General features: G+C 44.6%; 1 protein-coding gene across 3 annotated transcripts in view; it reads left to right on the top strand.

Annotated features, from left to right (window-relative positions):
- LOC149343214 (calcitonin gene-related peptide type 1 receptor-like) overlaps positions 1-23,405 on the top strand; it is a 310,843-nt gene that overhangs the window by 228,231 nt on the left and 59,207 nt on the right. For all 3 annotated transcript variants that reach the window (XM_089545761.1, XM_089545758.1, XM_089545759.1), the window contains exons 4-5: positions 20,853-20,981; positions 21,927-22,105. In XM_089545761.1, the coding sequence (XP_089401887.1) occupies positions 20,937-20,981; positions 21,927-22,105 (224 nt within the window). In that variant the 5' untranslated portion in view covers positions 20,853-20,936. The remainder of the gene's footprint in view (positions 1-20,852; positions 20,982-21,926; positions 22,106-23,405) is intronic.

Below are 23,405 nucleotides of genomic sequence, written 5' to 3'. Positions count from 1 at the left end.
TTGGCTTTTGAACAGGGTGTGAATGCACTAGGTGGTGCTACAATTTCGGAAGTACAATTCTTGTAATTCTGAACAAAAATTTGTATCCTAGAGACATTGCTAGACGATGCCCTCGTTGACAGGTATACCGTCAAAGATTGAGTTCGGGAGGGTGGACCTTAGCTTGGCTTGGTTTACTTGTTTGCTTCTCGATTTCATTCGTAGCCACAACGTGCCTCCTCACGAGGTGGTCAAAATTTTTGAGGTTCATTATTCAAAGCTGCGCGGGAACTGATTCTAAGGAAAAGGCTTCATAACTTGTAAACTCTTTCGCTTCTTTTATGCGCTGTACAATATGGGAGCCGTTCATCGGAAAGCCAGACGTCGCCGTGGGCGGAATCGTGGAGGGTGGTAGTCTAACCACCGGGTTTTGGGCCAGTTCAATGCAATCACCACCTACCCAGCGTGGCGCTGCGCATGAGCCTTACAGGCAACCGGGAAGAGCAGCCTGGGGCTCAGAAGCCCCACGTGGGTAACCGTGTTTGAAAACGCCAACTGCCGGGGTTGTGGCGCATCGCTTAATCGCTGCTCCACTGCGACCCAGGAGCGGTATTTGGACTCCAAGCGATTCATAAGTGTGAAGTAGAGAGTGATTAATTCATGACATACGGGTATTACCCCAATAACACTATCGCATCATACCATTAAGGCGGATCTTAAGTATCCCACAAAGTTTCTTTTTTAACTGTACTAGCTTCCATGTCGGTTCAAAAGTGAATGTTTGCTCTTACCATTAAGGAACAATTAGGTGGGATCGCCTCCCTCTTCTCGTATCTACCACTCAATTGCATGCATACCAGCGGCAGTACAAAATGATAAGAGGAAAAGAAAAAGGGGCAACCTTGGTACACCCCGTTTTTCTCTAGGCTCTTTCGACAGCCACACGCTCGTATGTTAGATGCAAAAAAAAAGACAGAAAAACTTTAGTCTACCGTGTGAATTTCACGTCTACCAGCGAGTTGTATAGAGTTTCTCCAGATGCACGAGAATAGATATCTGTTCTTTACAAAGGAAAAAGATGTTTTCCACTGCCTCCGGTTTGAAATCATCGTTTTTTTTTTTTCATTTCCTATTCTTGCATTCGAGGGCCTTTTGTAGTCGTTTCGCAGCTTCCGCAGAAACGACCTTTCAAAAGCAGATGCGCGTCTTTGTGAAGCCGCCGTTTAAAGGCTTCAGCTATTTTTTTTTTCTCTTTTAGAACTGAGCGCCTATGGCGAGCTGCCTTCGTACTAGCCTCTGGTCAGCAGGCACTGCACGCGCCAGCACCTCTTATTTTTTTTTCCCTTCCCATTTTGTGCGTGAACGCGTACCTATGTTAGCTGTGAGGTGTTTTCGCAAGGAAGATTTACTTTTATTTTCGCCAGAGGCGTTGCGCTGCGAGTCTGTTTAGAGGGCCACGGTCTGATTTAATAAAGGCACGCTTTTTTTGCGCCTACTGCCGCTTGTCATACGCAGGCCGTGGCTGCCAAGGACGTTCTGCCGCCCTAGGCGTCTTGCCGTTGGCGCGCTGTATCTACGGTTCGACGGCGTCGAGGGCTTGTTGATCTCCGTTCAACACCTCGAAGTGCATTGTTGGTCGCTCTGTTTTTTATCTGTCTAAGGTAAAAGTGGAGCTAGGAAAACAAGACTTGATTCATTGCGTCACCAGGTGTTTGACCTGGTTCTTCTTTTTGTTGGCTGCGTCGTTGGTGGTGAAAGCTTCTTTTTTCTCCCCCCAGAAGGTATGAAAGCTTGTTGAGAAGTCTCAGTAGTAGTCCCAGGCAGGTCGCTTGTTTTCAGAGCTAATATGACTCGCTATTACTGAAATTTTTTGTGCATATTATGAATGCATTTGTACTGTGGCGTGTTTATTGTGTTGCACGCACTGCAGCTATAGTTTACGGCTCGCTTTCTGGTTGGTTAGAAGATAACTAAACGTAGCTGGAATCGAAGGTGGAGTGTGCTGGTTGATGGATTACGAAGGTTTAACGTCCCAGAGCGACTCAGGCTATGAGGGATGCTGCAGTGAAGGGCTCCGGAAGCGAAGTGTGTATGTGTGTGTTTGGGGGGGGGGGGGGGGGGGGTCTACAATCGATTATTTAAGCTCGATATGAATAGCCCGACACCACCGGCATTCTTTTTTCAGAGTAAAAAAGTGGCGGTGTAGTCATGACACGCCTAGACTACCTCAGGATTGCGTGCGTGCTGACTCACGTTTCGTTGTCATAAACACAGAACGGTTTTTGAGAAAATGAACTTTTATTTAAGCGTTTGTTCTGTGCTGTGGCCCAAGACGGCCAGTAGCGGCATGTGGGAACTGCAACATCAGATGAGCTTTGTCATTCGAGGTAGACATTCACACTGGTAGCTTCCTGAGGCGTTGTTGCTCTCATTCCTCTACTGTGGCCAAAAATGCCTACTGGCTCTTCCTTAGGCAATCGCACTGTCGGTAACCTTCTGGGATAAAAGATCTAGCCTGTCGGTTCAGAACGCGATCGCGTTCTCGGCGACCGGCAGCGGCACTCGTGTAAGGTTCCGCCGATGTCCGCGCCATTGTGTAAGCTTCTCGAAGCACAGTTAGTGACTGAAATGTTCTGAGGCGGGTCGAAATGATTTCTCCATCTCGATCGCTAGAGAATGGAGACATTCTCGCCGTCGATGCGCAAGCCATAATTGGTTCCGACGTGGCCGGTGGCGCTATTGAGCGTCCTCACGGCTATTCTTGTGTACACGCCCGCGTACAGGGCGCCCACAGTGCCCTCGTTCTAGTAGCTCCTCCCGGCTTCCACTGCGTTATCTGACAACAAACTTCTTTGGGATTCTGTGCATAAGTGACGCTTCATCGTAGGTGATAATTTCAACCCTGCGTATTTGGCTTCCTGTCATGCATGCATTGCGCAATCAGGGTGTAGAAGAGTTATGTGTAAATATTGGCAGGTATCTATAGCGACTGCAGAGCTACTATAGCCCTCTATAAAGTCAGTAATAAAATTCCAATAGCTAGGGGTGCCATGCAAGGAGATACAACCTCGCCAATGCTATTCACCGCCTGTTTACAGGACGCATTCCGGTACCTGAATTGGGACAGGTGGAGATAAGAGCTAATGGAGAATACCTAAGTATTGTGCAATTCGCTGATGGCATTGCCTGGCTAAGTCACTCAGGAGATGAGCTGCAAAGCATATCAGTAAGTTAGACAAGCCGAGCAGAACGGTGGGTCTAAAATTAACATGCGGAAAACCAAAGTAATGTTCAACAATCTAGCAAAGGGACAGCAGTTCGCAGTTGCTAGCTAGGTTCTGGACGAAGTAAGGGAATATGTCTACTTAGGGCAGGTAGTGACCGCTGATCCGGATCATGAGAGTGAAATAACTCGAAGAATGAGAATGGGCTGGAGCGCATATGGCAGGTTCTTTCAGATCATGAACGGCAGTTTGCCAATATCCCTCAAGAGAAAAGCATACAATAGCTGTACCTTACCGGTACTCGCCAATGAGGCAGAAACGTGGAGGCTAACAAAGAGGGTTCAGCTTAAGTTAGGGACAACTATCGAGCTATGGAAAGAAAAATGACAGGTGTAACGTTAAGAGATCGGAAGCGGGCTGAGTTGGTTAGAGAACAAGCGCGGGTTACTAACATCCTATTCGGAATCAAGAGGAAGAAATGGGCTTGGGCAGGGCATGTAATGCAAAGGCAAGATCACCGCTGGTCCTTAAGGGTAACGGAGTCGATTCCAAGAGAAGGCAAGCGTAGCAGGGGGCTGCAGGAATTCAGGTTGGTGGATGAGATTAAGAGGCTTGCGGGGATACGGTGGCTGCAACTGGCAAAGGACACGGTTGGTTGGAGAGACATGGGAGAGGCCTTTGCCCTGCAGCGGTTGTAGTCAGGCTGATGATGATTACGATTTGTCCCGGTCAAGTTTATATCGTAAGCTAACGCTTACAAGATGCAAGAAACACGAATTTTCGAGCTTCATTCCAGCACTAACTTTGAGCAGTTATGCAGCTCCCTGCATAAGTGCACAGTGCTCTGGATGGGCGGAAACGAGGAGGACACACCTTGCTGACACAGACAGGCGCAACTACCGGATTCCTGCAGTAACAACACTTCCCACGGGACGCAGCAGCGAGTATGCTGAGCCGAGCTCGGTAGCAAAAAAGAACGTTCGCACGAGACGAAATAACTATTCACTTACGATTCATTGCGCTGTTACCATAACAAAGAATCCTTGAGAGCAGTCCTTACCTGTTCTTCCCCTACACTTGCAGTAAAATTGAGCCCTTTGCTACGAAGTTTAAAATCATCATATTTCATATTTTTATCGCTCTTTACACGTTCATTTTAATAATTTTAACAATGACAAAGTCCTTAAAGCTTTTTGTTTTATGAACGACTTTTTAATTGTTTTAAACAAACTTTTCCACATTTCTAATGAGCGAACACTACAGTGTGTTCTTGATGATTTTAAACTTCATGGGAAAGGGCTCAATTTTACTTACGAACTTCCAGAGGAAGGGATTCTTCAGTTTTTAGAATTGAAGCTTATATTCAGGAAAGGCCCGTATGCTGGGCGTATTTTCCCCTAGCACAAAAAGAGCGCTTGCCGTACGACTCCTGTCATTCTAAAATAGTAAAGAGAGGCATCGCCACTCTCTGCCTGGATTTGGCGCTGAGGAAGTCGTGTGTCCATGAGATGCAAGCAAGTTTTGAGCATCAATTGGGTACGCTGTTTTCAGCTGGCTTCCCTGGGTCGGTCGTCATGGCAGTCGCGGAAACGCTCCTCAATAAAAGGAATACCAGTAAGCGCACGTTTGCTGCAAAAGCCTTGGACGGTCAGCAAAAGCCGGTAGTGGTACCGTACCTACACAATGAAGCCCACAACCTGAAAAATGTGGCTAATCGGTTTGGCGTGCCGATGGTCTTTTCAGCCCCTAATAAACTTGCTCAGCTGAGCCGCCGCATTACTTGCGAAGATGGAAAAAGGGGCCGTGAAATTAACCATGAAAAACGCTTTGTACAGTGCGCTATGAACGTCGTGTACAAGATTTCCCTGTCATGTGGTACAGTGTACATCGGCCAGGCAGGACCTTGTATAAATGATCGACTCCGGGAGCATGCAAAAGATATCTACAATAAGGAACGTACTAATCTGGTTGACCACTGCATTGCTTGCACCAATTGTGAGCTGCGTTTCCTTAGCGTTTCAATCCTTGGCAGAAGTGATCAAAAAACAGGCCGTGAAACCTTGGAAGGAGGGAGACAGGAATGCGTTAGTGACACGTCTATCGTTCTGTACAATGCCGAGATAAATTTCCTATCACGTCTTATATAATTTCCTATGTAATTCCTAGTTCCTTGGTAGGTGGCGCTGGCGCAGGCCAGAAGCGTGTTTATATGCCTTGTTCTCGCTTCAATAAACCAGTTGTCAGTAGCGCCTGTGTTCGCCCTGTCTTTCTGTCGCCCCGTTTTTTGCGCTAAAATATGCGGTGAAGGCTTTCTTACTGCCTCTGCCGACAACTTGTAAGGTCAAAATTCAATGTCAAAGTTCAGGATCAAAGTTCAAGGTCAAACCTTAGTGGACCACCTTTGACCTTGAACTCTGACATACCATCTTGACCTTTGACCTTCGACATCTGGCCTTGACCTTTAACTTTTGCGTGGGACGTTTGGCCTTAAACTTTGATCGTGGTCCACTAAGTTGACCACACAATGTTAGGTATATGCGCATAGCAACACTAGCCATGACTTATATCAAGTTCGTTTCAAGGCCATTCGAAGGCCCATGGCGGAATGCGCCCCAGCTAGAGTAGTGTAGCTTTCGCTTCAAAAAAGGGAAGAAGAAATGGCTTAGCCGGTACTTATGCGTCTTCGACGCTCATAGAGGCTTTACATAACTACATAGTTGCGTAAGTGGCGAATTAGGGACGAACGTGAGGACGAAGAAGTGATGTTGCGCCTAGCAAGTAGGCTGCCTAACTTTAAATGCATGCCTCGTTAACGTGAAACTGTTGTTATCGATAGAAGTAGAGAGAGCGAAGCCCGGAAGTGAAGGAAGCCCTCTGTATAAAAAGAAAGGGCTTAGATTATGTCAGTGACGCGTCAAAGTCATTGTACTGGAGTGAACTTGCCTTTTTAGAACAACATTGCTAAATTTTATTGTTGAATGCGCGTGTTTGAATTATTGAATGTCACTGTTTTGTCGTTTTATTGTTAAGGTCTTTGCACTTTTTGTAGCCACACGTTTTGAAATTAATTCGGTATTTTTTTTCTACAATTCATTTCAGCACTTTTTATTGGTTTTACCCTTGTTACCATGTTATTGATGTTTTTTTATCGGGTTCATGGCTCTTTACACCATGCGAAATTCACTGTTATATAGTTATTAAGTGAAAATTTTTATCCCTTACCATCCATTTGAGATGTAATTGTATTTTACCATTATCACTGTGTTATATTTTTTACCCCTTTTAAGGCTCCTTACACCATGTGACGTTTACTGCATCTGATTACCTCTGCCACTGCTTTCCTGTATATTTTGCGCTTTTCACGCAATGCAGTTCAGATGTCAGTTCAACGCTCTTTCCTGTCCCTTCTTCGTTTCATCTCTAGGCTTCTTCTTTCGCGCTGCTTCACTTATGTAACTAGCTCAAGAAAAATAGAGGGGCAAGAGCCCGCACCTCCGGACTGTCGTCAGCGCGTTCACTGTCACTGAGCCGGGCAGTAAGAAGGATAGACAATAAGGAAGTAAAAGGAGGGAAAGTGAAGTGTGAACGCGCTATGTAGGGAAGATTCAGACCACAATCTTCTTCGTCCCAAGTCCTGGTAGTTTCCCAAAAGGTTCTTGTGCCGCAAGCTCGCTTCTGCCGTTTGAAACGCCCTGACTCAGCCACTTCTTTGTGTCATCACGGAATCCTTGTAGAAAAAGTTGTGTAGCGGGTGTCTTGCTCACACAAGTTAAAATGAAACGCTTCGAAAGAAGTGCTTTGGGCGGTCTTTACCCTAGCATTAAGGCGCATCTGTTGTACGGTGTCAAATGCCGCCTCCACTGAAAAACCACAAGCCGCAAGCCGCATGTATCTCAGCTCGGCTGAGAAGATGACAGCCATAGCCTGTGTTTGTTCTTGCAAGGTCTCAGTCATAGCTCGATCCTTTCTTCGAAACCCCTCACAGAAAAGCGGCCAATATTCAAATTTTTTTACAAACACCTTTTGCCTTATAAAGAGATGTTGAGCAGGAATAACTTCTTACACTTCATAAGTTTTGGGTGGCGCGGCATGGACAGCAAAAAGATCGTTAAGACCAGCACATGTGAGGGCGCATTTCTGTCGTCTGCTTGTCCTCATTTGCCCCTAGGAATGGTTAATGAGTACGGAGTGAGTAATAAATAAGCAATTAGTGCTTACTCGAAGTTTTAAATGAAGTAAAGCTTTGCCTACTTCACTTGCCTACACACACGCAACTGCAAGCAATGGTTAATGACTCCCGTCTGCTTTGGAGTCTCAAGTTATTACAATCAGTCATTCGTTTTCACAAGTGTGGTCATTCTAATACGCTTGCCGTGGTTGAAAAAATTCACGGAGCACGTAATTACTTTATGTGCTAACTTTGGAATAGAATTAGTAGCTGTTGATGCCTTTACCAAAAGAAAACGTCACTTTCATACTGGTGGCTCAATTTCCTACAGACGATCAGAATTGTCCGGTTTGGCGACATTGCTTCCTTCCAGCGAATGGGTGAAATTTATGCGTGAGATGTTTTTATCCGATGAGGCTATCGTGTTAAAAGTGGCAAGCTTGCCTGAACGCGATGTTTTCGGTTTCCTTTCTTGTGCGGAAAACGATGTGTATGAAACCTTTGGGCCCACTCAGCCTCCTTCTCCTTTTAAGAAATTGCGCTTGTATGTTGATGAGACAAAAGAGTGCCCGTGCACAGAGACACAACAGCGGCTACAGAGTCACGAAGATTCAGAAGCAGAGCTTTGCAGACGCGGCGACTGTAATTTCTGACACAAAGTAAACATTGAGAGGTTTCTCCCGATCTCTTATTGAAGAAATGTGAAGCGGATTCGGTCGACGTCCACGGACGGGGACTGGCGACACTCCCAGCTTCTTGTTTCTACGAGGCACTGTTCGCAGCGTGCTTTCGATACGAAGCAGTAAGTTGGAGTGTGGTGCCTTGATAACTAGACGAAGGGACGGTCCTTGTGCTTCATCCTCTGAACACGGGAAAAATGCTGCAAGACTTCATTTACCCGCGGGGCAACTCGAATGTTCAGAGGGTGACTTTCCGCATTTTTTTATAAAATCCTTCAGTGTATTGAACTGGTTTGCATATAACGACAACGCCAGCAGGAGACTCTTCTAGTGTTTGTCTGACCACTGATAAAGCACTGCTAGATCACTGGACTGTACCTGAAATGATCGACCTTAATTATCCCCTAAGCGTCGTTACGTTGGTGCCTTTGCCGGTAGGACGGCTCAACACTTGTCAGGCTTGTCGCTTACAAGAGCCTCAACCTTAACCTCAATCTTTTGGAATGAGTTGGCGCCTCTGTCCCTGCGCGAATGCTGCTATTTATTTGTAGTGGGCCCCTCGACGAGACTGCCTGTCAGCAGCTTCAATACGTCGGGGCGCTCTTGTGTGGCTGCATTGACTCAGGTAGAATCCCCGATATCTGTCAGCGATTGAGCGGTCTTGTCAGTTGCGGCGACCCTCAAAATTGAAGTTCGGATTGAAACAAGATACATTGGGCACCGCTGGATGCAGCCGATTTTTTTTTCTTTAACTTCGATATTTCTGTGGACGCTATATACTTTTTCATTGTAGCAGTATAGCGGAGCTTGGGTAGATACAAATGAGTAATTGCTTTCTTATTATAAACCTACTAAACCCTTTGCGATTCTCCGGAACACTTGAGCAGCACGTGAATGAAGCGCTGAAGTCCCCACTGGACAGTTGGTTTCTAATCATCCACTAATACTGTTAAGTTATTTTGGCAAATCTTTTCTTATTGTGGGCTGTAACAAATTTTTAATCCAGCAGGACCGTGCAAGAAGCCAGCGTTTTCAGTTGCCTGTCAGCTCACGCACAACGCTTTTCAGTGAGTCAAAAAACGCTTCCTTCGCCGCGTGCAGTGGATAGATTTTTGCACAGTCCAGGCCGATGGCATATTTTTTTTTTCTCAGAAACGAAGGCCTGGGCACGTCGGCTCGCAGCATAGGCGGGCACATAAGTTCAAGATTAGGCAGAAACTTAAGAGGCGCAAGTGAAAATTCCGTATAATTTTCATTCTTGTTCAAAATGACCGTTTCTGGCAAAGTGGATATTTATCCTGAAGCAGAGGGCGAATTCAGGGTTGCGAAATTTCGCATTTAAGCTTTTTTCTTCCATTCGATTCAAGCTCGTGACGTCTAGAACGAAAGGAGCTTCGTGATAGCAGTTTTTGAAGGGGCTCTGAAACGCCTTTTCTCGTCGCGAACATTCTCATCGTGAACACCTTAGACAAATAATACGCTTCTGCACGCAGCAGAGAAGCCACAATTGCGCGCAAAAGTTGGCGAATCTTTCCCAGCGACTTTTTCATGCTCGGGTCCTCCTCCGTCTCACGGTTCTTCGTATGCCGGTTAATAGATGGCGTTTAGTTAGATCCTTTTGAGGCATTACGCAACTACCACGGCTGCTTCCAGTCAGTAGCGTCGCTTCGATGGGTCAGGAACTCCGCCCCCCCCCCCCCCCCCCCCCCCCCGAGGAACTCCCGCTGTGAGCTGGCGGAGGGCCGGCGACCTTTAAACGTGCAAAAAGTGAAAAGAGGAGAGGGAAAGGCTCGAAGGCGCGGAAATTCACATTTTGACTAGATAACATCACTTCTAGGAAATGAATTTTAAAAAAATTTTGCTGGAGGATATTTGTGAAGCGGCGTCCTTTAACATTCTAGGAATACCGCACCTTTATCGAGAGCCCCTTTCAGAGCACCTTTAAGTGAAAGGCTCCTCAGCTTAGCCACTGGGACCGGTGTTCAAAAAACAGTGTCGACGTACCACTGTTCACTTAGGAAATCGGCTGATGGCGGCGAGGGTTGTTGCGCATTTCTTGGCCTTTCCTAGCCCACAAAATCCCGTTTTCAGTCAGAAATGGACTTCGTCGTTAGAATGCTGGAACCTTTCGGTGCAGGAGCTCTTAAATTTGTCCTCAATGTTCCTCTATATCGTGGACACAGTCCTCTTTCACAGCTTCTATACTTCCCATCTAGCCAAGGAACACTGGTGATCCTTTGCGTGGGCTCTTTAGCGCAACACGACCTCACCTTTCCAGCTTAGGGTAAGAGACTGGCGACTTGATATTTGTTCATTTTAGCTCGAGTCAGCCAGAGAACAGGCTCTTGTTGAGAAATGAAGCTTTTGTCATGCGGTCATTGTTCAGAAGTTGCTTAATTTTTAGCTACAGCCGAGGAGAGAGCACATCTGTGTATAAAAAATTTCGTTTCTTGTGGAGTCATGCTTCTGCGATCTTTGACCTCTGCATTATGGTTTGAAACGCCTTAGAGCCGTCGTGACAGGAACATGAAGGTTATTCCGATTGTTCTTTTAAAAAGAGAAACCGCACGTTTTAACGTTGCTAGCATGAACTAAATATAAAGAAGCCTTTCTCTACCAGGCAGCCACAGCAAACAAAAACGAAAAAACTAAGCGCTGCGAGATCCCAGCATAAATCTCGCGTGTTGGACATTTTTTGTTTGTCACAGCTAACACGCTTGATTTCACAAACATATAATACGCGATTTTTACCCTATTAAGAAGAAACAACGACCGTTTCTTGTAAGTACGTAGTCGAATACTTTTTTAATGACTGGAAACATAAAAAAGTGAAGTTTTAAAGAAGCGCCGTGCTCCAAATTTTCTTGCCACTTCCTGAAATGGTAAAATCCACCAGAATATGCCGGCCGACCTTGAAGGAAGCCTCTGAACACGCTCTTTTCGAGCGCGCTACTCGAAGCACTAAAATAACACTCGCGAGGAAGAAAGCAGAAGAGAACAGGGACATAAAGCGAGCCTTTCAAGAGTATATCAAGCCGACCTCTTGGAGGACACGCTGTATGTGATGTAGCGGATAAACAAACATGTCAGCGGACTTGCACCATTATTCGCTTCCCTTTCTTTTCCCTTCCCGAGTGATTCTGTCATCGCTCGGGCAAACATAGGGTCCGATGACACTAGAGAGAAAGCTTGGAAAAGCTCTTAGCCAGATCAGTCCGCTCTTCAAAGGCGGGAGAGGGTGATAAATGCGTTGAGGTGACGGCATCGCCTTGTGGCCTGATGCACTCTGGCCCGCTGTCTTCTGCTGCATCCTTTGACGTCCAGTCGTTTGTATATGCAGTTCAAGGTCACCAGTATTGTACAGGCTGGCTCCTATCCTTCCGCATCAGTAGGGCGCATGGAAAGCAGCGCCGCTTATCGAAAAGTTGCGAACCAATGTACAACACTTTATTCGTTATTCTTGTGTCTTACGGTTATATCAAATTTTTATTTCAGGAAGCATTTTCACGCGACGTGAGTACGCCAAGAGTCAGTGTGAAGCTGAGGTGGAGTACCCTAGCACTAAAGTCAAACTGAATCACAAATTCCACCTATTGCTATATGTGGGGGAGTACGCCTTATGGAACGCATCTGAGCCTTTCATAGAAACTCGAGACTATTTATTTGCAAAAGACAGAAATAGAGAAGACAGCAGAAAACGCTGACGACTCAAACTTAAGTGGATAGAGCTGGATTTGACACAACGAGGAACGGAAAAACTGGCGACCAACGGCAGCTAGCAGTCGCTAGGAGCTGTTTATTTTCAGGTACGGAAATGGTTTAAGTACCGATGAAGGGGCTAAAAACACAAAAGACCGAAAGCTTTCCCCATGCTTAAAGCCATTTGCCTTCATGTAAACGAACGGTTGCAAGTAAGTGGTTCTGTATGTTCGTCGTCTTTTTTTTTCAGCAGTAGTCTTGCCAAAGCTAGCGGTCTCGATTACAGTATGAAGAACTAACTAGTTTCGATGACCACACTCTTTGCGACTAATCCCGAATACCATGTGAACTATAGGACTGTGACGTGTCATCATCGTAATCAGCCTAAATGCACCCACTAGAGGTAAAAGGCTTCTTCTGTATCCCTCCAATTAACCGTGCCTTGTGTCAGCTGCGGCCACCTTATCCCTGCAAGCTTCTTAATCTCAACCGCCCATCTAATATCTTTATATCCTGCTATCTAATATCTTTATATCCTGCTAAAAGCAGGGTATCAATAGTCTATGTTCTTGCAATTGTAGTATGTATAACTGCAAATTCGTTGCAATAATGTATTCAAATACGCTTCACTCCAAACGGCATTTTTAATATGATAAACAGTTCGTTTCATCGTTTATCTAAAATAGATTTAGTTTTGGTTGTCGAGATAGGAACATGCCAAAAAAGTTAAGCACTTGTACTGCCTTAGCTTCGCCTTATAACGGATATGAACCGTTGCTGAAAATTTTGTCATGTTTTCCTCGCCATACTCTACGCGGGGAATTCACTCACGCCTGCCGTAAAAAGTCGAACAACTCATTTTTTGGTGGAATGTAACAAGTGAAAAAAAAAGTATCGGTCGCTCATATCACGCCAGTCTCAGTTGCTCCCACTTCGTTATTGAGCTGGTTTCATGCCATCATGCTTACTCCTTTTTGTACTCAAGCTTAAAAGGAATAGAACACTGCTACGAAAGGAACCTCGTGAAGGGGTACAACCAGTCAACTCCTAATTCAAGTCTCCAACCTCGGAAATCCATCTGTAGCTATCCTAAAGAAAAATTCGATTCACCGTCAAGCTAATTCATCCTCCAATTAATTTTTTTTCGTGTTTAACTTGAAACATCGTCTGTGGTCAAGTAACATTTACTTGGCGATGAAACTCTCCTTATGAGTTGCAATTCTTGCAATTCTTGAACAGCCTCGAAGGGGGTGAAGCAATTAGCACAGATCGGGTCATTGCGCTGGAGGAATAAGCATGAGAGATGCATGGGTTCTGCAGGTTTTTGAAGAGCTGATCTCGGAGCGACAGTCGCTGTATCTCGGAAAACAACGGACTTTAAAGCTAAGCTTACGTTCGGGAAAAAGAAATAAGATTTCTTGAATGCAGTGACGATGAAGGATTTTCGTTTTTACATGAACATCACATTTTATCATGGGAACCACTCTACTGAAGAGCTTGTAGAAGGCAGTCTTGAGGCCAGCAACAGGAGGAGCACCGTTTCAGATACGACACTGAGCGAACGCTAATGACACTTCCGCCCGCGTTACTGCGAGGTGCGAGGAACGTAGGGAACGACTGCGTTCACGAAGCGTGAACGTTTAATACGAACGAAATGAAGTTTTCAAGGATAGAAGAGGCAAGAAACCACTCGAGGACTAAAAATACTTGTTCAGCGAGGGCAATCGTCCTTTAAGCACGTTTTGATTTTTAATTACCAAAGCTGCCCAGTTAAGCAGAACTTGTTTTTCTTTTGCACTTCAATATTCTCCATCCTTTTCTTCTTTAATCCTTCAGTTGTGAGGCATCAATAATCTTACAAACCGACAGAGCTCGTTATGGTGGTAGAAGTCATCAGGTGCTCTTTCGTTTTTTTTTTTCTGGTTGATGTTCTTCCCTTCACTGTGAGGGAACTGCCTCGGCAGTCATTATCGTTTGAATGCCATGTCTTTTTACTTCTTATTTCGGTGCAAGATTCTTGAGCGACCGTAATTGAGCTAGCCGTTTATTTGGAGCTTCGTTCTGTCGCCGTATGGAGAAGAATGACTAAGCTGCAATAAACGAAGAATACATAAAAAAACTTAAATTCCAGCGCCGGCATTGATTACCCCCTCTTCTGCCCAATTGCTGTCTCTGCGTGTCAGCGTCTTCCATTAACAAACTCTGGGCTAGCAGAAATTTATGGCATATTCTTTTCGCGCAAACTACATTTAGGGCCGGTACAATCAAGATTTGAATCCCTCTGAAAAGAAGCCTTCCGTAGGGACAAAAATAAATAAAACAAATTTCCTTTAAAGAAACACGAACGCTACATATTTTCGTTAACGGGGTATAAAATTTCACTCGAGTGCGACGCCAGTATCGGTTTCCATTTTTACGACGCAATTAATGCCTCTCTTCAGGTCAGGTTCTTCAGAAGCAACCTTTTAAGACTTAGAAAGGTGTAAAATGTTCCACGTCAAGCCTTTCAAGTTTCGTACGACGACGCACAGCATGCGAAAACAACGACGATAAAGACACTGGCGCAAAGTTTGTTAAGGACGGTGTTTCGCTTTACAGTGATGCATCACATTATTATTAATATGCAAACTAAAATCCTGCGTTGTTGGCGGTAAAGGAGCGTGACTGAAGAGAAAAAGGTACTTTGTTTTACACGCGCGAGAAATTTTACCAGGTTCTCACAAACCTGGAGAAGGTCTTGCGAGGCTCAAGCTTAACATCACATTAGCAGGTTGCTTGTCGACAAACTTTCCCGCTTAATTAATGGGGAACGTTGCATATTTGTTTACATTTACAGTATTCATGACAGGGAGGCCGTAAAAGCACGGTTCAGCGCTCTTGTCTGATATTAATACCCAAACTTGACAAGGTCATCATTAAAGAACTCCATTCTAGTGCCATCCGAAGGGTTCATATATATATATATATATATATATATATATATATATATATATATATATATATATATATATATATATATATATATATATTTGCAAACTGGAGGTCGCATGTATTAAGCATGAAGCTTGCGGCCCTATTTCCGAGCACTCGTAGCTATTACTGAAAGTTATCACTGATGTGACAGCAACTGTCTAAAGCAGGTGCGACGTCAATCCTGTATACAATTAAAGCGCATTTCGGTGTGTTTACGTGGCGCACCCCATTTGTAAAATTAATTATGTCGAGCTTCTCGACGAACATGGATTTTCAGGCATACTGTTACTGTGTTTTTCGCACTTATATAGACGACTTAGGCTTCTTTTGTATTCTTTTAACGCGCGGCGGAATATAATAACACGGGAGCTTTCATCCATCAAAGTGCTGCAACTAGGATGCACAGCCTGCGAATTGAACCCGGGACCTATTTCTCAAAGCTGCTCTGTAAGGCACATGCTGCGATCGCAGTGACGCAGTCTCGATTGCTTTGTTAGGAGCGCTCATAGAACTTTCAACGAAAGCGCTTCAGAGTAGCCAAATACACCATGAAAGTCTCAACTACTTAAAAAAAGAACATAGTTTATGGGCCAGAAGAGCAGTCGAAATCAGCTGGTGTAATTAGGTTACTCGGTAAGCACTGTTTTAACTGTTGATGCTGTATCTGCACTGTGCACAGCCACCGTTGGTAAGCTGCTTTTACTGACTATCTTATGACTGTTGAGAAAAACTCGGTTATAAAGCTTGTGGCCGATCACGAAGCACGCAAAATCAGCGTCGGGAGTGATTTGCTCTGAAAATCCTGCGTCCAAGCTAATGACAATGAGAAGACCAAGGTCGCCAAAACCATCAGATTTCTTTTTGGTATGAAACGATTGGTTCTTGCTCGCAAACGCACGCAGACATCACGGCGGGCTTTGTCATCTTCCCAACACTGCCTAGCAATGTGAAAAATAAAAGCATGCTTTCGACCACGAGTCACATCGATGCATGGCCATTAAAAGCTCATTAACGAGTCACTGCCGATGATTTCTTTTTTCTTGCATCGCATTGTCTCGATCTCCTCACGTGTCTTCTTCTCAGAGCTGCTCATTTCTTCTCAATATCGGAGCGCATCTATTGCTGGAAGCGCAACGTTATTCAGGGTTGTCGTTTGCTTATAGAGTAAAACGCTTCAGTAGTTTCGAAGAGGAGCAGGTGCTTACTTTTGTCAGCGTCCCTCCCTCCGGGATCTTGCAATATAGTTCTGACATTAGGGACAGACAAACACTCGAGCAGCGGGCAACTTGATAACTAAATATTTATAATTAGGCTTTGCTTATGCAAATGTTCACACACTGACGCATTTCTAAATCTGTACTCTGCATAAGTAAAAGAAGAGATTGGATTCGGAAGCTTCAAATGGCGTCAAAACGTCAGCGGTCGAAGTCTGGAGTCCGTGCAGCCGTTAAACTCTTTATTATTGCCTGGAGTCTCGGCTTTCTTGTATAGACTAAATGATTTTGAATGCCGAGACGAACAGTTGGAGGCGGTCACAAACAGTTCTTACCCGCAAACTAGCTTTGAGAAATCTTCTTCCGACTTCCTCACGCAAGTTGGGGTTCTCACATCACAGCTACCGCGATTACAGCGAGTGAGTGGGTTCGAACCTTGGCATCGGAATCAGTCGAGCGCGTGCGATTTGGCGCCGAGCTGCCATACGGGTTCAGCTGGCTTCCGCGTTTCTTTCTGTGCTCTCCTATTTTTTCCTTTTTTCGCACTCTCACTCTCAGATCACATTGCTCCTGCTTTTTGTTTTTCTCCTTTGCATTCTCTGATTAATTTTACCGCGAAGCCGTGCTACCTTGAGAGAACAAAAAAAAAAAACACCATTAGTCGCTCGGAACTGCTTTATCGCACTTTCTGACGCAGTAATCAACACTGTGCGATACAGGGCGAGAGACTGGTGTGAAAAGTCCGCTAAAGCAATAAAAGTTTTATTGCCCCCATCAAACAGCCAAAAATCATCCTTTTAGGGCTCAGCATAATGCTCTTTTAGGGTTACGCATTTCGCCCACCTGAGATTCAATTCCTTTTTCTTCAGAATGGTTCGCATTTTGTAAAGGAAGTGACACCGGCATCTTGGAACCTTTATTAGAGGAGACATATTTCCCTCCGAAAAAACTTCTTAAAGGTGCGAAAAAGAAAGAAGCACGCGGATTATAATTGCACAATAGAAGGCCGGAAGATATGGGCGGGGGTGAGCGAGAAGCTAATCAGAAATCTAATCCTTGCGATTACGTCACTGATGACTGGATTCGTGGTGCAGCGCACTGTTTTGCTGAACGAAACAATTTTTGTGCGTCACTCTGTTCGTGATGGAACAGCGCAAAACAGCGGGACAAGAGACTCTCTCTTGTCTCTTGTCCCGATGTTGTGCGCTGTTCCGCCACAAATAAGTAACCAACATGCCCAAGCTGCTGTCCTTGCGTCAGTCTGTCGTCTTTTACTGTGAAATGCTATGGTAGAGACATCTTCGAGGTTAACCATCAATTTAATCTGTGACTTCATGGCGTCACTGAAAAGTCCGAAGAAGAGAAACGAAAAAAAAAAAGATGGAGAGGAAGTCGAGAGGCGTCGGCCACGGCAAAATCCGGCCGTTAGGCATCGCTGTGAGACCTATAGCAACGGCGTTGCATAACAGCTGCAAAGGCGCAGAGGGAAGCATCCGGACCTTCAGATACAATGCTCATCACAATACCCCGACAAAAGCAAAAGCAGATGCAAAGAATAGGTCTTTTCTTTGCATGACAGTTTTTTCAGAATTAACCACGCAAAGCCACAGGCTAGGCGGCCAAGTTGTTTTATTCTTCGACTCTGGTTTCAGACAGTCCAGCAACCCTGTGTAATACTTTAGTTTGTTTATTTTTTTACATAGTCGATGAAGGTTTTTTTTAGCTCTCATTAAAACAGCACATATAAACTTTTCTGCCGATAAAGTGGGCGTTGCTTTCATGGCACCTCATACACCGGACATTATTCACTGCCGAAATGCTGCCTCTACTCCGAGATGTATACGTAAATCCATGTTTAAGACAAGGTGACTGAAAGCCGCATAAATTCTTTGTAGATAGCAGTCGCCGATCACACAAAGCCGCATTGAATCGTCCGTTCTCGTGTGCTTCTTGTCACCAACTGCACCCATCACAAAGAAACAAATTTTTCTTGATCGTTTTCTTTTTGTTCAGCGTTCAGTCTCTCGTCTGCTCCCTTGTTTTCAATTGCGGGAGTACAAGAGATCTCATGCGCTTTATTAGGAAATCGCTAGCGATAATTTTATAGATTCTGCTCCACGAAATGCAGCGCATAGACATCAACTGGGTGTCCACAACGCGCTCCCTCTTCACTCTGCTGCATAAACCGTGTATTCCCTGGCCCCCTTGTGGACGTTAACAGATGGGGGCGTTACCTGGGAGCGAAAATATGAACCTTCAGGATTTACTTTGATATTTGCAAAAGCGCTGAATCATAATACCTTTAGCTTTTATGTTATCTCTCGCGCAGTTATACCTATGTATTTTTGTTGCTGCACCAGTTTCGCATATTTCCAAGCGATACCGTGTCTTGCAAGTCCGTAACTTGGGCACAGTGTTTTTACCTTCCTCCAGGTGCCGCAACAATATGTTTACCTCGGTTTTTGTCCTACTTATACTTGATGTTTGGCTGTTATTCTTTTGGCACAAGAGCCTCAATTGGGTCTCGGTTTGAGCCTCATTGAAGCTCTCTCTCTCTCTTTCTAGTAGAGAGTTTCGCCGCTGGTGTGGCAAAAGAGCTCTGCCAATTGCTAGCCGTGACATCTCGGCTCAAGTTGTGATGCCATTTGCATAAATTTATCACACGTATCAAATCACCATTATGTAAGAGCTTTCCCCTTCATTTGCTTTAGTATATATTAGAGAGTTATAGCATGCATCCATACACGATCCGCTACTGTGATACATTTCCGTTCTCCAGCAGTGGGCGTCCATAGTCGAGCACATGGCCCAATCTGACGCCCTCAAAGAGATCTGCGAATGCGCAGAGGCGCCCCGCGAAATGAATCTCGGTATAGAGCGGATCGCGTACGGCGATATGCTGTAACTCTCTATCAACAATGTTGTGATAAATTTACTTTAGATCTACGCTTAACCTGACCAGGAGATAATTTGAAGCACGTGGACCACTCAGATTGGCACGTAACTTTACGCGAATGGGTTAGTTTGCTGGCACGAAAAAAAAAAACAAAGCAAATGCTTCCAAAGTACCCAGTTTCGGGGTGCTTTGTGTGTTTTGAAAATACTCTCGAGGGTAATACTGCCCCTCTTTATGGTAGGCGGCTCTCTAAAGTGTTTCTTTTCTCGATGTATGACTTATGCGTCTCGGCGCCAGTGCACTTTCCGACCGTCATTTCCGTTTGTGTGCGTGGTATTGTTCGGCCTTCAATGGGGAAGCTTGGCGAAGAAAAGTGCACGCGGATGGCTGGAGACAGCGCGAACAAATGACCTTCATATCTCTGAGGCTCCTTTCCCGAACAGTTATGATAGAAGTGTTTGCTTGGGAAAGCAAAACAAGGGGTGACTTATCGTCGTATGATGTGCTCGCACAAGTCACTCTGCTTTCAGCTTTCAGCGTTCAGAAAAAGGAAAGAGTTTTGCTATGAATGTGACGGCTTATTTTCCAAGTTTTTCTGAAGAAAAGTAGCACGCAAACAGAGAGAGAGAGAGAGAGAGAGAGAGAGGGGGGGAAGCCCTTTAACGGAAAAACAGAGAATTTAGCCGGCGTCTAAAAATCACTGGCATGCTACTCTGCGTGGCGAAGGGAATTTGGGAGATAAAGGCGCAAAAGAGAGCGGTGCAAAAAAGGTTGAATGAAAAAAAGAGGGAGAAGGAAGGCAGTAGCATGCACTACTCTCGTTAATTCAACAAAGACAGGCCAGGCCGACAACTACGAGCCTTCTTTTTTGCTTTCGCTGTTGGAACTTGTGACCAATCGAGCCGAACAATTTGGAAGTTTCGTATGCGTTCTGATTGCTGGTAGTTCATGAGACAGTAAGTTAAGCACGAACATCTCAGTTTTGCTGCTTTCGAACAACTTTAGCTCTTGCACAAATTTGTTTATTAAAGCGAACCTTCCCGTCTACCCTACCTGTGAATCCAGTTTTTCTATTTAGTTTTAAGCCAGGTAACTTTTAAAAAGCTGAACGCCAAATATAATGTCGTCCGAGGCTCAAGCCATAAAATATGTAGAAATGCTATATTGTATGATTTTAAAAGCTGCCACAAAGGTGACCCGAATAGTTAAGCTTAGTTTAATTCATTTTTATTTTACTAGTAATCTGCAAAGATTTAGGGCTAAAAGCTGCAAATCCCAGTTTTACGTGACCCAAAACACCATTATGAGGCAGTGTCGACGTGCCCTGGTACTATAATAACATGTGGCAGTACGAATTTTGCACAAGGGCGAAATAGCTTCCGTTCAGTCTCTCAATTTTATGAAAACGTTTAATTTACGGCCGTATTTTGAGGGCAGACAATTAGCTTCAGCAGAAGTGCCCATTTGTCAGTACGAAAGGTCAAGTAATATCTGCGTAAACAGCAGCTTCATATCGCGAATACATGAACAGTCTTCAGTATGTAACTGTAAATCAGCAACCAACTCGCGCAAACATCCACCCTGATCAAGTTCATTTCTAGTTCATCGGGCCCTTTTGTGTGTTTTCCCATCAGTCCTATTCACACTGTGTCGCTCATGAGCAACCAATTCACCCAAACATCCACCCTGTAAATTATTACTTGCCTCTTTTTGAATAGCAGTGAAAAAGTGGCCCCGGCTATGCCAGCCTATGTGGACTATTTCTGTCATCGTTGCGGGTTTTAGAAAAGACGACTAGACCGAATGCCCGACCAGGCTCAGGCACAGCGAACCTATTGCAGCGCATGTTTTGCGAGGCTGTACCCTTTAAAAGGAACAACTTATATTGCGTATAACAAACAAAAAAGAACGTAGCGGTTTACTTTCGAATGGTTCTTTCCGTTCACGATTAAAGGCGTAAAGGTTGTTGCAACCATCTCAAACATCTCTTAAGTTATTTCTTCTATCTTTTTCTTTCAGGCCCCGTCCATGAAAACGTGAACTGCAGCGCGAGAGGAAAGGTGCGGTCGACGTAGGCTGGCTGCTCCCTTGCTGACTGCCCACATGATGCTGCTGAGCCCTTCTTGCTCGTGCTTTATTGCTTTTGTGGTAAGTTCTCAATCAGATAATATTTTATTGGCAATATATTGCCGTTACTACGATACGCAGTAATAGTATGTGTGTACAACTCTTGTGTGCTCCGCGTGCTACTGGCTATCAAAATACCATTTCTCTTGGTTTCTGCTCGCAAAAGAGTATCAAAAGCTCGCAGCATTGCTTTTCAAGCGCCTTTCTTCAAAGTGAAAATGATTAGTTGCCAGAGTCCCAGAGAATAATGTGAGAGATTACAGACTAAGAACGCTAACCCTGCAAACGAGAAAAATATCAAAACAAAAAAAGAATGGAAGAAAGAAAGGAAGAGAGGAAGGAAGGATGAAATAAAAAGAAAGAAAGAAAAAAGAAAGAGAGAAAGAAAGAGAGAAAAAAAGAAAGTAAGAAAGAAAGGAAGAAAGGAAGAAAAGAAGGAAAGAAGAAAGAAAGAAAGGAGGAAAGAAAGAAAGAAAGAAAGGAAGAAAGAAAGAAAGAAAGAAAGAAAGAAAGAAAGAAAGAAAGAAAGAAAGAAAGAAAGAAAGAAAGAAAGAAAGAAAGAAAGAAAGAAAGAAAGAAAGAAAGAAAGAAAGAAAATTTCAACCTTTGCAGTGGTGAGGGAACGAGCTTGAATTACGTTATTTAGTTACGTTCATGTTTAATGAGCGTAAGTCTACGCGCAGTAGTATCGCAGTTAATCTTTAAAAAGCTCTTCAACTGCTAATTTGAATGACACGTAAATAAATATTATCTCTTAAAATCTGCTTAACTGCTAATTTGGATTGCACGTAAATATATATTGTCTCTAAAAAGCTGCTTGACTGCTGATTTCGGCTGCACGTAAATATATTTCCTATCAAATATAGCAGTCTCTTTTCGCAGTTCTGAAATGAGGGCGCGAAAACCACGAAATACTGGAAGCTCATAACTTTCCCATCACACTGCGGCGACTCTTTTGGCTCGCAGCTGGTGGTCGGCGGTTCGGGAGTGGCGTCGGCTAGGAGCTCGCTGTTCGAGAAGGCTCCTGGCACCTGTCGTATGGAGAGCCAACGGTACCTTGAGCCGGGATTCTTCGGCCTGCTCACCTGTGCCCGCTGCTACAAGTACATGGCCAGCCTGGCATTCAAAAACGGCTCCAGGCTCACGTAAGGACCCCTTCTCATTTCGGCCTTTTACAAATCTAAGCTCCAGTCGTCCAAGTGTCATCCGCACGGAGCTACAAGATGTTCCCTCATATTTCGCGCGTGCACTACGAAATGCTCAATACTCTCGCAGTGAAGATGTAATGACTTTTACGACGGTTGTTTCGTGTCTTGAAATGTCACAAACACTCACATGCCGGGCGCATAAAAGGTATGCTGAGAATAGTGAGTAAAGATTTATGAAAATTTCTAGGAGCATCTCGCCTTGCTGCAATATAAATTACAGATTTACCTATTTAGACAACACAACCTCTTTTAAAACTTTCCAAAATGACCGGTTCGCGCGTCTCCAAAACACATCCTTGAGCTAGATAGCGAGCATCAGCCGAGCTCTTAATTTGTTACGTTTCTTTTCTTGCATCCCAGCTTTCTGCTAGGCCAAAGCCGCACTTCACTAAGAGTCTGAGCACCATGTCCACTCAGTTCGTTATACGTTCAGGCGCGCTGTATGAAGGGAGCGGGAGGGAGGAGGTCCTTCAGTTGGAGGAGTTCGTATTTCCAACACCCTCGTCAAACTGCTGGCGTCGTCGTAACGTTGGTGCATAAGACCTCGTGAGCGAGTTTCAGGTGCTCAGACAGAGTGAAGAGTCAACTTAGAACGGCGTCGGCAAAAAGACTGGGCGTTAGGTTACGGCTCGAATGACTTTTATTTGTAACTTGGGGCTTGACCTTTGCTTTGCGAGACATTACGAGATGTCTCCGCTTGATGATGGCAGTAGACTTGTATAACTATGCAAGGCGCTTGCAAAATACTGGGCAAATGAGCTACGGAGACGAGCACTGAAACGACCCGAGCAAAAAGCAGGGCAATAGGCACTACGCCGTCAGAATTAACTTAGTACAACTAATGCGTTTTTTTGCATAGAAAACTAAACAAAGCCCTTTGCAGCGAGCAGCTGTATTAATGAATTCATGTAGTTTTTCTTCGCGTATCGATATTTAAGAGCATTTGTCAAAGATGGTTGAACTATTCTAAGCTGCGTTTTTCTTATTTACTTTGATTTAAAGGAAGGCCGAAGAATAGGGAGACAATGTACGCCCAATACAGACACATCAAAGCAAAATCAGTGAGTCGTGCACTGCTGATAAGAAGCGAACAGTATTATAGCACGTTAATGTTAGTTTTGATCCGCACCGCGTTGAAGCTTGCTGCCGAAAAGTTTACCATTCCGATTTGTATTGGCAGGAAACATACCGAGAAAGAATGAGCTCCGTCAAAGACGCGCTTACTACCTGACTGTTC

This window comes from Amblyomma mixtum, chromosome 5, assembly GCF_055824585.1.
Source record: "Amblyomma mixtum isolate Tamu chromosome 5, ASM5582458v1, whole genome shotgun sequence".
NCBI classification, from domain to species: Eukaryota; Metazoa; Arthropoda; class Arachnida; order Ixodida; family Ixodidae; genus Amblyomma; species Amblyomma mixtum.
The sequence above is the reverse complement of the archived record's forward strand: the minus strand, read 5'-3'. Positions and strand labels throughout refer to the sequence as shown.